Genomic DNA, 17,646 nt, shown 5'->3' with positions numbered 1-17,646 from the left:
ATTTTTAATGACCATTCTTGATATCCGTATATTCAGTCATGACTGAAAAAGACCGCTGTACCAACTCTAAATAAGAGGACGACAGAGACAAAGAGAGTGCGAGTGCGAGAGCGAGAGAACACAGTGGCATGTCTGGTTTAGTTTAAAGCAAACACTCATTACTGGCATGTAAACACTGAGTGTTTATTATTCACCTCATGCTACAGAAACAGTGAGTTCATGTGTGTGGATTCAGAACTCAATAAACACACAGATGGATGGACGGACCAGCAGGGCAAACACGCATGATTAATCATCAAATTGCCCTTTGAAGTGGAGAAGTGGCCGAGGGCCTGAGAAAGAGTCTTGCATCATAATCATACAAGGAAGGAAAGGAAAGGCTGCATTTATTTTTTTTATTAAAAAATAGTATAAACAGTAATATTGTGAAATGTATTACAATTTAAAATAACTGTGATGGCAAAACTGACTTTTCAGCAGCCATTACTTCAGTCTTCAGTCACATGATCAAGTCATATGATGATATGATGAGAAAGAAACATGTCTTAATATTATTAATGTTGAAAACAGTTGTGCTGCTTAACTGTTTTGTGGAAACCGTGATTTTTTTTCTTTCTGGATTATTTGATGAAAAGAAAGTTCAGCATCTATTTTATTTTATAAGATTATGAATGTCTTTACTGACACTTTATCAATTTATTGCAGCATTTTTTTTTTATCTTACTGACCACAAACTTTCAATTGGGAGTGTAGATATGACTTAATATGCATTTTAACTTTGTTTACAATTATTTATGAAACTAACTAATGAATCACAAACTACCTTGTAACCAATCACGTCAATGTGCTGGCAGGCTTTAACATATCATTAACAGTGAACTAGCAGGGGAGTCTCGAGAGGAGCCAGGTTATTTCATTGATATGAAAAATCGGGTAGATTTAGCAATATGGCGGGTGTATGGCGTATATTACGATGTTATGATGAACTATATGGCTTTCTCCACTGACGTTCTGAGTTGTTCAAAGCGTTTGTAAGGATGCAGATTTTTAGAAGACAGCTGATTGACTCTGACATGGTGAACGGAAACATGGTTTGTGTAATATTATTAGCTGTTTGATAACATAGTCAAGCAAAAGGCTCATATTAATTACCGCTAAAGTGTCCGACGTTGTAAAGAGCGACACCATTGAGCAGTGTTTACCTCGGTAAATTGAACGAGTTAATCTCGGAGCTGGCGTGAGTGAATTTTGGAGATCGAAGATGAGTATTAAGGGATAAGATTATTGACTAGGGAGACTATAAGTATATTTATAGTTAAGACAACATGTGTCAAAGCAATTTTGTAGTATTTCAAATCAGGCACCGAAAAAAGCACCCTCCCCCTTCTGCGGGAAGGTAGAATCTTGCATGACACCACCTCAGGATATAAACAGCCATAAAAAGGGCAAAAATGGGGATAAAAAACGAAGAGGAAGAAACAGAAAAAACCTCCAGGGCTCCAATAACAATATAATTCCAGAGGAACATTTTTAATGCTGAGTGTTCACCAAGCACAGTGGGACAACCATACACACTGTGCTACGCTTAACAAAACATTTCATTATAGTTCAAATATTTCTAATTCTCTTCAACTTCTGCTTGCTTTGAAAACTTCTCCTTGGTTTTACACTGCAGTGAACCATACAATACCCCACTGTTGAGGCTGTTTTCCTGTATTTTTATTTCATAAAAAATAAAAAACCTAAATGTCTCCATACTTTCGGGGGTCCTGCGCCAGCCAGCTGAGCAACTTCCATTGAGATGAATGGGAATGCTAAGAGATAGCTAAGCTTTCTCCAGGTATGATTGACCTCTTTGCTGTTGAATGACAGCAGATTACAGCAAGTGCACCCAGTCCAGCACAACATGAGGTCCAGAAAAAGTTTGAGGGAAAGACATAACAAGACAGGGACTGAGAGAACAAATAAAGGGATGGAGAATGAAAACAGCAGGTGTCAGACAGTGGGCATGCCCTCTAGATATCTGTCTAGTCCTGCTCTCTTAGTTTGAAAATAAAGCAGAGAAACAGGTGAGAGAGAGGAGGGGAAGAGTGTGGTACACCAACTGCCCTGTGTTGATCCTTCTAGCCACACGGTAACAGAGCCTCACCCTGACTAAATAAACAGAATGTGTGTGGCGCCTGCTCGCAGGAGACTGAATTAGCAGATAAATCCTCGGAGTGCCACATTTCACACTGAGACAGCTCTGTGTGTGCGTGTCTCACAAAAGCATACGCAATTGTTGCTCGCAGGGTTTAAACGTTCTCGCTTGAGTACTCCTCAGGAGGGCCTGTCTAATTAAATAGTGGCTTCCTCGTGGATCACAAGCACACAAGCACACAAACACACACAACACTCGACATTATAAAAAGGGATAATAAATTGAAATGAAACAAACATTTACAAGATGAGTGTAGATGTGGTGAACAGGGAAATATGCTGCTGCTTAGCTACTATATATAAAACGCCAGACATTACACTTTATTAAACATGATAATAAAAAGATGAGTAATAAGCAAAGTCTGAAAGCATTAGATAGATAGATAGATAGATAGATAGATAGATAGATAGATAGATAGATAGATAGATAGATAGATAGATAGATAGATAGATAGAGAGAGAGTACACAACAGTTCAATAAACAAGATGTCAATAATGAATAACTTTACGTTTTGTTGTTTTTGTTCTACCAGTGAAAATATTTTGAAATTATGCTAAAGCAGAAACAAAACATGGGTGTTTTCCTGAAGGAATAGGGGGTTTTGAACAAATCTTTTGAGTGATGTCGATATCGAATGTTTTTAAATGAATCGTTTGAATGTATGATTCAAATGACTTACTCAAAAAGACGGTGATTTGTTGCCACCTACTGAAGTAACCATGTATACTGCAGAAAGAGAGACTGACAAGTCCACATAACAACCACAATGACAAATACAGTCTTATGACAGTATTTATTATGTTATAGTATCTTGAATAAGATTACAAAGGGTGCATAGCACTCTCAGATGAACTGATAAGATGAATATATAATATATAAAAGAATACATAAGGTGATAACTGAATGTGTTTAATTATCCACTTAATTATCATGTCTTGAGTTTATAACAAGTGTGTTAAAAATAACATGCATCTTCTTGAGGAAGGATGGCACCTAATGGTTTTGCTGAATATATATATATATATATATATATATATATATATATATATATATATATATATATATATATATATATATATATATATATATACACACACACTCAGTATATTTATTTAATTCAGTTGTGTAGCTATTTAATATTTGTATTATGCAGGTTGTTCTATGAAAAAATATTAAGGGTAATCAAGTGTTTGCAAAACTTTCATGGTGCATTGAACTGTCTAACTGAAAATCTGTTGCATCACATACATATTGCAGACTAACATCAGCACCCCAATGCAAAATCCAGATAAGGAGAATTCAGCTGAGAGGAAGTCTGTCTACATGAACTGCTCCAACAGCACTACCTTTCCGTCCTCCACCAGCTTCTAAACGAGTACCACATCTCCGTCTCTCCCGCCGTGCTGAACAGACAGCTCAGCTCATTACAGAAAACAGGCTAAAACAGGCTATGGGCCACCTGCTAGCTTCCTCTCTTTTTCTTGATCCGTCTTTCGCTCTCATTTTATTTTCTCACACTCTCTGACTCTCGCCCTTCCTTGCGCTTTCAAACAAAGACACAAAGCAACAAAGAGAAAAGAACCTTGAAAGAGACCTTGCTGTTCACAGTCTCACAGATTTTAGAGAGTCACTCACTTTCTTTCACTCTCTCTATATATAACACTAGCTGAATTCCTTGCCTTGCCAGGTTGACGGCTTTCAAAATAGTACTGAAAAAAACAAAAACATTTGTGAACTGTGACCCTACAGATCCATAGAAAAAAGACAACAGATTTTAAAGCAGTGCAAGAGAGCAAATAAATACTAATGTTTCCTGCTTTAGATTTCAGAGTAAAACTTTAAGAAGGGATATTAATGTCACAAACAAGCCAATATACCAAAGTCTGCAATCAAGTGTCAGATAATAGTCTTAGCTATGCATTTAAATGATCTCTACAGTTCTAAACTCTTACTGCCAACAAGTTCCTAATTTGTGTCTATTTTTATTTCCCTTAAGGAGTTTAAGAAAATAGGCTGTAAAAATGGTATTTAATTGAACTCTAGTAAGTATATTGCCAAACCTCACTCATCTTTACTTTTGTCCTTCATTTCCTGATGTAGCAGCTTTGAACAAATCAGTTGACGAATGATTCAAATGACTCAGTCATAAAGAGAGTCATTTGTCGCCACCTACTGGTGTAATCATGTAACCTGCAGGAGGAGTCTTTCTTTTGAAAGTATTTATTATGTTTTAGTATCTTGAAACTCAAGTTGAAGTAGCATTTTTCAATCAAATAAGATTACACCTTATAGATTGTCTTTTTCTGCTAAAATAGCCTTTGAAATAGTTTTCCATGTGATCTTGGTATACAGGAATTTGCTCCCATTCAGACACGAGCATCAATAAGTGTGTTTGCATCCACTCTTGATCAAAAGTTTGATTTCAATCGGACAAAAGCATTCATGTCTTTTTAAAATGACATGCAAGCGCTTTAGTCTGACTGAAATCATCAAACCTACTCCAGTGTTGACAGTTTGATGTTACATTTACTAAATGCCATCAATAGCAGTGTTGGGGAAAGTTACTTTTAAAAGTAGTGTTACAACACTGATTAATAGTGCATAGAACAAGTATTATGTATGTTTCAATGTTTTGTGGTTGTGTTAGCAGTACAATATAACTGCAGTAGGCATGTTATCAACAAAGAGAAAAGCAAATAGGGCAAACAGTCCCTCAAAACACACAGCTATTCACAGCTGTTGGGGACAGCTTACTCGGCTCATTTAACTGTACACAGAAACAGGCACATCTGAAGATGAAATGGGGCACAAATAGACATGCAGATCCAGAACTCCAGACATAAACATTCAGACCCAAATACAAACCAAAATCAGAGCAGATACATTTTCATATCCATTTACAATTCTGCATGTAGTCTGCATCAACAAGTCTGAGAGAACACACCTGTTAGAGCAGGAAACGTGGAAATTAAATGGATGGAGAAAGAGAGGGTGAGGTAGACAAAAATATAGATAAATCTTCCTATGGATTTTTTTTTTCCAGTAGATGGATCCATCTGTGTCCAACAAATACTGCATGTTTCATCATTATTACAAGTCTGATTTTAAAAAAAAGTAATTCATATTCAGATGAATTCCATAAAGCATATTAAGATTGAGACTTAATCTTCTCATGATTATCAGAGAAGGAAGGTTGTTGCAGTGTTATGTGCTCAAAAACATGTGATTCAGCTCGGGCTGCCATCGCTCGGGTTGGGTGAGTCACTGTCTTTAATCACTTCAGCGGTTCCCATGGTGATGTGAAAGTATATGTGAGTGCTAGTCACTTAAACTTATTGGTGACTGTATGCAACAACAGGTGGACAACAAAAAATATGGCTACTAAGCTGAACTAAAGTTTTTTTTTTTTTTTTTATGATTTCATGTTACCATTGGTTTTATATATAAAAGTCTAGTTCATAAAATATCAGGTATATAAAATATCATTCTAGTTCATTATAAATCCAGTCTAAAGTAGATTGTAAAGTGTGCAAATAACAAGTCTGCCCATGAGTGACAAATACTAACACAAGTTTCCATTATTTTGTTTTATGCTGGTTTTGAGATGGACTAACCGGTGAAATTGGTCGACCAGAACTAAGTCTTACTGGTTAAGCGAGCTGATAAGAAGCCAATTTGATAATGCCTAATGCTTTTACAGTACCTAGTGATAAGAGTGAAGTACAGTGTAGCCTCAGCTCGGTTTAAAACATATTACCATATTTAAATCCTTTTCATAAAATTCCCTTCAAAATCAGTGCAGAAAATATGTGTGGGCCTACCAGGATTATAAATGTATGCCATAAAAGGACATGGTGATGGGAAAAAAATATAAATCGAGATGGAAAAAATATACTGGATATCCCTATGAAAAACATTTTAGTTTCTACGGCTTGGGGGGGGGGGGGGGGGGGGGATGGGGCGCTGCTGGGGGGGGGGGGGGGTAGCACAAAACTTTTTTGCAAGAGTGCACTTCTGCAAGCAAATGCAAATTTTCTCTATAAGGAACACCCTTTCTTTGCGAAAGAATGCAAAATTTCTCGGAGGAATGCAAAAGTTGAGAGTGTGAACGCAAACATTTAAAAAAATGTTTTCCATCTACATGGGCCACCGAAGACACTAAATGTTTTTCATATGGATGCCCAGTATATTTGAACCATATTAGTTATCGGCCAACATTACAAACATTATATTTATCATATCAGTCATTGCTGCACATTTACTTGTGCATGCCCTATTTTTTGCATTTTATATACGTTACATATTTTACACATCTGTGCATCCCTAGTTTTTTAATTTTGCTTCATTCTGAGCAGAAAAAAGAATGGCTAATTCTTTAAAGGGGTCGTATAATGGTACATGCACTTTTACAAGTTGATTGTACTGACATGTGTTGTTGGCAGTGCCTGTACACAACCATCATATAATGATAAAAATCTATCCAGTGTTTTTGTTTTAATCTCCTTATATGTTTTTCCCAGTCTCAAATCGAGTTGTTCGACCGTGTGCCATCACACGGTCGGAAGCCCCTCCCACGATTGTTGATTGACAGCAGCGTTTCAACACAGACCCGCCCTGAGCGAGCTGTCATCATAGTCCGCCATTGTTGATACGCTGGAGCAGAATGGCGTCTAAGCGATTGTGGTGTTCTGTTCTTGGGTGTAATAATGAACACAGTCATTTTGATGTTCCTAAATCCGAACCGCTGAAGACTGAGGCTGAGTTTTGTTTTTGAAGGGAATATTCCCCACGAGCAACGTCGATGCTTTCATGTTTGCGCAAATCATTTCTCACCAGACTGCTTTATAAACGAGGGTCAGTGTAAAGCGGGTTTTGCTAGGAAGCTGCTCCTGAAAAAAAGAATAGGTGGCAACTATTTATGTTCCCTCTGCACCTCCAGAAGAAGTGAGTGAAACGTTTAATTAACCTGTATATTAATCTTTGCAAATCGCAAAAAAAAAGTTGCTTATGACCATTAACTGTAACATCAATCTGTCAACGAACTAACCTATACATCAGTAAACACATAGTGTTTGTATCTCACTACTCTACCCTGCCAGTACATCCAAAAATAGATCAAAGTGACATTCAGAAACGTCCTGTTCGAGCCTTAATTGTCGAACTTCTTTGTGGCCGTCATCTTGTTCTGGATACGACTCCGGTTCAAACTGATATGGTTGCACAGATGTGTCCTCAGCGACTCCCGCTGGCATTCTCTCTCCAAAATATACCCTCAACTGTTGTCAAGGCAACACTCCACGTGCGTTGTGTCAAAACCACTGATCTTTATAATCATTATTATCAAAACGCCCCAAAGAACAGAGGGGCGGGGTGAGCGAGGCTCATTATCATTTAAAGGCATAAGCACTGAAAGGCCGTGCTGAAAACAGAGCTGTTTTTGACCAGGTAAAATTAGTGTTTTCTTACAATACTAATGAGAATTTTTAATAAAAGTATATTACAAAGTTTTCATTTAGACCCTAAAGATTCATATTAACTTGTACAGAAATGGCATTATATGACCCCTTTAAATTCAATTCTTAACAAAGATGAATGATCTTTCAACTTCTTGGTAAAGAATCTGGCATGACATTAGTCAGACCTGGACTAGTGAAACAGTCTCTTTATAAGAGCGCATATGCAGTGAAAATTGTCGGGCAAAAGGAAATAGGAAATGATGTCATTCTTAAAGTTTACTGAGAAAATTTCTTTGCCATCATGACAATTTACTGGAACGAAATAATACCGCCAATAAAAGGGTACCGGCATTTTAAAATAATGTTCTCTAACTGGAGCCCATGAGTCACATCAGAGTACTGTAACAAGAGTAAATACACCTACACGTACATCAGTTCCACCGCCATGTGATGTGCTGCATAAGCGAAACATCAACCACGACATTGAGCAGTACCAACAAACAAGCCAAATTCATCCAAGCGATTCAGGCATGTGTTTGAAGTTACACTGCTTGTGTACCATCTAACTTTCTACCCACGGGTCACATATGTGATATTTAAAAAAGAAAAAGAAAAAAAGATAGAGGGCATGTGGAAAAGAGAAACTTTTGAGAACTGTGTTTAAGTCCTGGGGAACTCATTACTGCTTAATACATTATCAGTGCCAGTGGTGCAGCCTGTTACAAATACATCCACACAGCACTGTGTCTTTATGGACCTCAGTACATACACACATACTCATCCACAATCAGGGCATGGTGTCAGCCCCGGAAGTGCCATTTAAGCCACTGATAAGTTGGCTTTGCCACTGTGAACAGAGGGCTCGCTGACACAGCACAGCAGAGGTTGCCATTAAAATTAATGTCCTGGGATTGGAAAGACACTTAGGTGGGAATTAATAACAGAGAGCTTAGAAGAGGGTTGAATCTGTGAATAAAATGTCCTATGATGCTAATGAGAGCATTATAATTTAAGGAATCTTTGTGTTTAGTTGAAGGGCTCATGTCTATCACTCTCTGACTGACAGGGAGGATTTGCTGACGATGGGTAATGTAGTCATACTCACAGCTGGCATTGGTCCCCTTTGACCCCTTTAGTGGTACAGTAGCATTTCCCTGAGTTGGAGTGGCACACGTTAGCGTGGTTGTTACATCTGCAGGCTGGAGAGAAGAAAGAAGACATAGATAGAGAAAGACAAAAAAGAGGGAAGAGGAACGTTTAAAGGGACAGTTCACCCAAAAATGAAACCTCTGTAATTATTTACTGTTCCAAACTTGTATGACTTTGTTTCTCCTGTGGAACACAAAAGGAGAAACTGGAGACTGTGGTGGTGCTTTTTCCCCATGCAATTACAATGAAAGGGGATTAGAACTTTCAAGCTTAAAAAAAGACCCAAAAGCACCATAAAAGTATAAGTAATCCATCAAAATTTTCAAAAATCACTCTGAGGAACAGCCCTAATTTAAGTCATTATTCACTGATTAGTCATTATTAACTGATTTATTGTCTTTCATTGTGCTGTTATCAAAGACTATATATCAAGATGGTTCACTTGTATTACTAGAAAGAGAAAATGCAATCGCAATATGGTGGCTCTTGTAGAAGGAAATCCTGCTTTCTAAACAAAGAGCTAACCGTCAATTGGCTTGTCATCGCATCACTGCACCTTCTGTTGTGCTGGTAAGAGAATATGGGCTCGACTCCCGTTGCACATACAGACAGCATTTGATACGCTACTGTAAGTTGCTGTGTGAATTGGATATTTTGAGACTCGTGTAAGTAAATACGGTTGTCAATCCCAAAAAACTGACAGTGTGAACCATAGAAACAGTTCATTTCATGAGATTTTTCGCTTAGGACTGCGCATGCACATTGGCTAGAGGAACCTGAAATGTAAGCTACTTTAACGCTCATGCCACAATGTATTGCTGATTTGAAATATATTACTGAAATGTGAGTTTGGTAAGCAGTTTTCATGATTTTGGTACTTATCCAAGCAGAGATAAATACAATAGCTGCTTGGAGGTGTTGCAAATATGGCCACCATATGACATTCTTTGAAACTTTGGTCAAACAATGAGTCAGTGAGAACTCAAGAACCAGAATCGGACTCGTTATTTGAACTGCCTCAAATGCATTGAGACTGAAAATAATGACTCGTTCATAAATGGGGAATAACTTTTCACATGAACTCTCATTAAATGCACAATTTTCAGATAATTTGTACTTTTAAGTGGAACTACTACAGTCTATAAATAAACGGGGAACAGTTTTCATTTAAACAGACGTGACTATTTTAACAAACCTGAGCCTGCATCTCTGGGGCTAGTGTTCCTCTCATTACAGATGCAATTCTCATTAAAGGTTATCAGATGGTAATATCAGAATGAAACCACATACACTCACACATAAACAGAGTTTAGCAGTGCAGCAGAGACAATTACTCAGAGAGAGAGAGAGAGAGAGAGAGAGAGAGAGAGAGAGATTGTTCATTAAGCAGATTATCATCACTGAGGTGAGGCTCCTAAACAAGCAAACAAGAGACTATTCCATTCTTTACAACCCAAGTCCATGCCGCTTTAGATAAAAGTGACTAATTAGATTAATTGTTTGGTTATTTTAACTTTAGATATTACAAATCAAGATTCTAACTTTAAAAACAAAAAAATTTAAATAAAAACTGACCCTAAACTATGGTTGCTATTGTTGTGTGGTTGATATTGTTCTTGCCAGTTGCTTGGTGGTTATTTAATTTCCCAATTCTCGTCAATGTTGAATGAATGAAAGAGGCATTTATATAGCGCTTTTCATGTGTACTACTGTACACCCAAAGCGCTTTACAATCATGTCGGGGTCTCACCTCAACCACCACCAGTGTGCAGCATCCACTTGGATGATGTGCCGGCAGCCACAGTACGATGGCGCTCACAACACACCAGCTATAGGTGGAGAGAGAGTGATAAAGCCAATTCAATAGATGGGGATTATTAGGAGGCCATGATTGGCAAGGGCCATTGGAGGTAATGTGGCCAGGACACCGGGGTAACACCCCTACTCTTTTACGAGAAGTGCCATGGGATTTTTAATGACCACAGAGAGTCAGGACCTCGGTTTTACGTCTCATCCGAAGGACGGTGCTCTTTGACAGTATAGTATCCCCATCACTCTCCTGGGGCGTTAGGACCCACACAGACCACAGGGTGAGCACCCCCTGCTGGCCTCACTAACACCTCTTCCAGCAGGAATCTAGTTTTCTCAGGAGTTCTCCCATCCAGGTACTGACCAGGCTCAACCCTGCTTAGCTTCACTGGGCAACCAGTCTTGGGCTAGAGGGTGATATGGCCAATGTTCTGGTTTTAAAACATGGTTCAATGTAAGTCTAGGGGATTAAGGGATTTTCTTACCTATTCTATTGTGGACAAGGTGAAAATCGTAAGTTTAATTGCTTACGAAACTAATAGCACAACTCTCTGCAACAGCTGTGGTGGACTAAAGTGTCCGCTGAATGACTGCTTACTGATAGCATTTTCTTCCTAACTGGTATCTGAGGGTTTTTGCAGCTAAGGATGCAGGTGTTTGTCAGTACATTCAATACCTTCACAAAACGATGACACAGGGGTGATTGCACGCTATGATGAGGTAAGGCTGTGTTTATGTTGATCTAGTCACATGTCTTTATGTTGTACACATCAATTAGCTTGTTTAATTACTGTGGAATTTGTAGAGTTATGGCTGTATTTGCAACACCACATGCTGAACCTTCTCTGGTACAACTGATGTCAGCAGATTCCACATGCCTTAACTGCTTCTCCGCCCAGAGTGTCATATTAGACAATGCCATTGGACTATAAAATGAACTAGCTGCCTTCACAGAGCAACCCTGCATAAAAATGTTTTTCATTCACTTGTTTAAATAGCATGGAAGAGCTCTCCCAGCTACAGATTTTATTTGGATCCAGCATACAGCCATAAAAGGGCTGTCATATTTCAAAAAAAAAAAAGAGACAGAGAGAGAAGAAAAGAACAGACTTTTTATCAAGAGGCTTTATTGTTGGCTTTTTATCCACAGGTCTGTTCTTTACACAACTCTCAGTTCAAATTCCCCTAGCATGCACTGCAATCGCCTTTTCATACCAGCCAACAAGAGACAATTGACAAAGAAAAATATTTTTTACTAAAGATTTTATTGTTGTTGTCTGCTTTGGTGAATCACTATTACGACTGTTTACACATAGTGAAAAGATATAAAAACACATGTATACACACATATTTAAAATTGTAAATTTAAAGTTATTTAAAATTGTAATAATTAGTGTTGTCCAACGATTAAAATATTTAATCGTGATTAATCGCATTAATGTCATAGTTAACTCGCGATTAATCGCACATTTTTATCTATTCTAAATGTCTCTTGATTTCTTTTTGTCCCATTCTTTTTTCACATTTTAATGCTCTTATCAACATGGAAAAGTGGATTGGCTTGCTTTGTGCAAATGTTTTTTTTTATTGAAAACAACATTGACAATACTGTGTTCAATTTCACACTAACATTCTCACTGGGAGCAAATAATCTCTCACACAATGTAACACTGTCCATCAATAAAAGGGTGAAATAAATACTGACGAGGTCCTGATATTGACGAGGGGGCGGACTGGACTGGACGTGGTGCAATGACGATAGCTCAGTTCACAACGATAAAACGCACAGATCACCTTTTTAAAAGTAAACTTTCCAATCAGAATATTATTGGCATCCATTTCGGCATCTCGTGCTCATCATCCACTCAAAACATAACGTTAACCTACTATTTGGCCGGCTCGCAAGCCCAAACAAGTGTGTGCGGCGCCGTGCCTGTTGTTTTGTTTCCGGTCTAGCTAGATCCGCTTGCGCTTTCAAAACGCTTTTCATGCCGCATCCTGTTGCAAAAGCATGTGAAAAAAATACAAAGTTTGCTAGGCCAAAAAGACTGTTAATCGCGCGATAAAAATATTAACGCCATTTAAATGGGTTTGCGTTAACGCCGTTAATAACGCGTTTATCTGACAGTAATAATAATATAAATATAGCCCTAGTAATAATATTTCACAATATTGGTGTTTTACTGTATTTTTGATCAAATAATTTTCACCTGTCACATAATAAAACTATATATATATATATATATATATATATATATATATATATATATGTATATATATGTATATATATATATATATATATATATATATATATATATATATATATATATATATATATATATATATATATATATATATAATTATTTGCCTCCATAATACATCCACACATTAATAACAGTGAATTAAACAGCGCAGTAACTTCAAGGCTTCAAATCATGTCAGTATAACGACAAGGAACCACATACACTATTTCCACATGATCTCAAATGTTTACATGCAATTTTATTATGCATGTGTGTGCATTTGTGCATCTGTATGAAAGTCATTTTGACAGCACTGTGGGGACGGGCTGCGACAAAGTGTCGGTAGCTCCGCTCTGCATGCTGCAAAAAGATTTATAGCTAAATTATGATGTGTAAAATGTACTCACATTATAGCTGAGGAACAGCACTGCCTGGAGGTGCTGTTTCAGCACTTGCTCTAAAAGCGATAGACTACAAACACACACACACACACACACACACACACACACTCGCTCACACACACACACATGGACATGCGCACACATACAATCTCTCATAAATATTTCTGCCAAAAGCCATTTAGGCCCTGGAAATGACAAAACACACTCACAAACACGCTTACAATGAAAGTAGTCACCTAACCATGTCTAACAAAACTTTTTCATAACGCACACAAACATTAGCATATATCTGACATGCTTCATTTAGATCCACAATAAAGCTTAATGAAAGAAAGGAAATAAATATGAAAATAAAGGGAGACAGAAGAGATAAACTGATATTTGTATGCAAACAGACCGTGGAACATAAGTGACAAAACCAGAGTGAAGGCTTTCATAAATCCTCACAAACAGATGCACACACACAGATGACATTAAAACTGATGGAAGTTAAACCAGTCTTGAAAAGAACACGGCTCAGGTGCATTTCATTCCGAGTTTATGACTGGCTTAAAGTCAAATCTGATAAAGCAAAGAGGGTATTTGGGTTTTTCTCCTAAATGGAGATATTGTTTAAGAAGTGAAAACTGTTAAGTGTGCCAAACATCTCTAGATCATCTATCTATGTATACATACTCATTAGACGTGCACATGTAAGTTAGAAATATACTCAAATATCCATGTTCATTTCAGGTGGTTCCGGCCAAACGAACACACGCAGTCTACTTATGCCTAAAGCGCAACTTATGACGTCAGAAGTAGCGTAGTGCATTGACGTAGTAGTGTAAATATCAGCAGTACGTCGCATTACTTGCATAAGTTGCGCTTTACACTTAAGTCGAATCCGTATGTCCGTTTGGCCGAAAACTAGTTATTTTACTTTATAAAGTTTTAAATATTAATGTTTTTCTTACACAAACGCATCGCTTCAGAAGGCCTTTATTGGAGCCGTGTGGAGTTCATTTATGATGGATAGATGCACTTTTATGGACTTATTCACAGCCATTATAAAGTTTGGAAGAGCCAGGACATTTTTAAATATAACTCCGATTGTATTCGTCTGAAAGAAGAATGTCATGTACACCTAGGATGACTTGAGGGTGAGTAAATCATGGGCTAATTTTCAATTTTGGGTGAACTATCCCTTTAAGAGGAAAGGAAATTAAACATCATGTACCATCATGTACCATCATTAATCATTTACCACTTAATACTCAGTGATTTCAACATCTCTCACCTCTTAAAATGTCCTCTCACCCTCCAAACAATACATTTTTAATCCACAATGATTAATAATCATCATCACTATAAAAAGTGCAGTGGGCATATCTGCTTGATGAAACTAAAAAAAGAAGCATTGTTTTTCCCTTGACTTCTTGGTCGCTTTCTTTCTCATTCACAAATTTAGATGAACTGAACCTTAAATAAGATTACTCATTCCTGGCTCAGAGGGCTAACCAGTGCTTCATTTCCATCCTATTTTCCATATTTATAACCTTATTGGATAAGATATAGCCTCCACATGTATGCATGCATGCAATATATACAGGTATAAGAAAGAACTATAATTTTACTCCAAATGCAATATTACCATCTTTGACGCAAACATGATTTTATATAAAGCACACATACAGTCGCAATGGCAAAAGCCACAGTCATTCTGAGTAAATTGGTTCCAGGTAAGTGTTTCTCCACTCACCTCTATGGGGCAGAAGGTTTTAATTAATGGATAGGAAGGTGAGCCTGGTGCTGTGCCCCCCATGACCTCCGTTGTCATCTCACAGTGATGTGTTACTATCCTGAGCCAAATACAGCAGATGCTGCCAGCCGGCTCCATGGAGACATCTCAGATACAATCCTAGTGTATTATACAACACTGCTGATCTGTCACTGAAAGACTATTGGTAGATGGTAGAGCTCTATGATTAATCGTTAAAAAGATCGCAGTCTCTTATTCCTTAATGACAGCGATTCAGCTATGTGTATTACAACTTATAAGTATGATAACAGCGAACATTCAAAGCTGCATTGGCGCCACTGACTCACAGAAACCAGTTGTCATGTATAGGTATGAAACAGCTTCAACCTTTTGAACAGTCTTTTTAACCCAACAGTATCATTATTTCAGTGTTACAATAATTCGAATTATCACAGAAGTACTGGGATTAAAGTTTATAGTTCAGATATAAACACTGATGTCAACGGTAGTGATCAAAATAGAGTAAATCACCTTTTGCATGTAACTTCACGCTTCAAATTAAGATTGTATCAATTACATCATTACACCAGTAGGTGGTGACCAATGACTTAAAAATGTTGTCATTGAATCATTCATATAAGAGATTTGTACAAAAACTCTGACTCATCCAGTAAGGAAACAAGTGAAGTCTTCATGATTAAGTAATTGAATCGTTCATTCAAACCAATTATTTTAAATAAAGAATTCAAATGAATTAAAAGTTTTAAATAGAATGCAGCAATTAACATTGTGTCAAAGCCTGTAGCGAATTACGTTAATTTTGTTTAGTTGTCTTTTCAAAAATATCAGATAATCTCTTTTTAAACTTTCTTATTTTCATCTAATTGATGCCATGAGTGAATGATTAACAAAAATGATGTAGTTTAAGACAGAAATATACATGATATACATACACTCACCTTAAAGATTATTAGGAACACCTGTTCAATTTCTCATTAATGCAATTATCTAATCAACCAATCACATGGCAGTTGCTTCAATGCATTTAGGGGTGTGGTCCTGGTCAAGACAATCTCCTGAACTCCAAACTGAATGTCAGAATGGGAAAGAAAGGTGATTTAAGCAATTTTGAGCGTGGCATGGTTGTTGGTGCCAGACGGGCCGGTCTGAGTATTTCACAATCTGCTCAGTTACTGGGATTTTCACACACAACCATTTCTAGGGTTTACAAAGAATGGTGTGAAAAGGGAAAAACATCCAGTATGCGGCAGTCCTGTGGGCGAAAATGCCTTGTTGATGCTATGAGCCGACTGATTCAAGCTGATAGAAGAGCAACTTTGACTGAAATAACCACTCGTTACAACCGAGGTATGCAGCAAAGCATTTGTGAAGCCACAACACGCACAACCTTGAGGCGGATGGGCTACAACAGCAGAAGACCCCACCGGGTACCACTCATCTCCACTACAAATAGGAAAAAGAGGCTACAATTTGCAAGAGCTCACCAAAATTGGACAGTTGAAGACTGGAAAAATGTTCCCTGGTCTGATGAGTCTCGATTTCTGTTGAGACATTCAGATGGTAGAGTCAGAATGTGGCGTAAACAGAATGAGAACATGGATCCATCATGCCTTGTTACCACTGTGCAGGCTGGTGGTGGTGGTGTAATGGTGTGGGGGATGTTTTCTTGGCACACTTTAGGCCCCTTAGTGCCAATTGGCCATCGTTTAAATGCCACGGCCTACCTGAGCATTGTTTCTGACCATGTCCATCCCTTTATGGCCACCATGTACCCATCCTCTGATGGCTACTTCCAGCAGGATAATGCACCATGTCACAAAGCTTGAATCATTACAAATTGGTTTCTTGAACATGACAATGAGTTCACTGTACTAAAATGGCCCCCACAGTCACCAGATCTCAACCCAATAGAGCATCTTTGGGATGTGGTGGAACGGGAGCTTCGTGACCTGGATGTGCATCCCACAAATCTCCATCAATTGCAAGATGCTATCCTGTCAATATGGGCCAACATTTCTAAAGAATGCTTTCAGCACCTTGTTGAATCAATGCCACGTAGAATTAAGGCAGTTCTGAAGGCGAAAGGGGGTCAAACACAGTATTAGTATGGTGTTCCTAATAATCCTTTAGGTGAGTGTACACAGATATGCTGGTTTTCTTGTACCCATCAATAATTCCTAATATGAATATGAGCTGTAACTGGTACTGCATCACTGCAGTACAAATGCCATAAGTGAAGTGAATCATCTTCAGTGAGCGAGGTTTCTTAGAAATGTGTGGCCGACAAAACGCACCCCCCCCCCCCCTAATTTTTTCCAGAACCATGCAGCTCTCATAGATTATTATTAGTAGTACTATCAAATACTGTAGAAATTATTAAAAGTGTATAAATATGTATTGTTAAAAAGATAAATTAAAATAAAATGTGAAAAAAAAATATATAGGGTCCATCCAACATGACGCACAATCTTGCTTCTTTTTTTCTGTTTCCCCCCATCGTTTTTACAGGTATTTTTAAAGAATGCCAAGAATGACCTTCTGTGGATACACCCCAATCACCTTAAACCCAACAGAAGCATGTACAACACAAACTGGATGTGGCAAAACATGATTAGATGCCACAGTTGTT

At 37.8% G+C, this 17,646-nt stretch overlaps 1 protein-coding gene across 3 annotated transcripts in view; it reads right to left on the bottom strand.

The window, feature by feature from the left end:
• The window catches only part of atrnl1a (attractin-like 1a), a 261,486-nt gene that overhangs the window by 125,607 nt on the left and 118,233 nt on the right, over nt 1–17,646 (bottom strand). For all 3 annotated transcript variants that reach the window (XM_056265511.1, XM_056265510.1, XM_056265509.1), the window contains one exon: nt 8,762–8,855. In XM_056265511.1, the coding sequence (XP_056121486.1) occupies nt 8,762–8,855 (94 nt within the window). The remainder of the gene's footprint in view (nt 1–8,761; nt 8,856–17,646) is intronic.

Source organism: Rhinichthys klamathensis, unplaced genomic scaffold (genome assembly GCF_029890125.1).
Source record: "Rhinichthys klamathensis goyatoka isolate OS25496 unplaced genomic scaffold, OSU_Roscu_1.1 h1tg000235l_1, whole genome shotgun sequence".
NCBI classification, from domain to species: domain Eukaryota; kingdom Metazoa; phylum Chordata; class Actinopteri; order Cypriniformes; family Leuciscidae; genus Rhinichthys; species Rhinichthys klamathensis.
The sequence above is the reverse complement of the archived record's forward strand: the minus strand, read 5'-3'. Positions and strand labels throughout refer to the sequence as shown.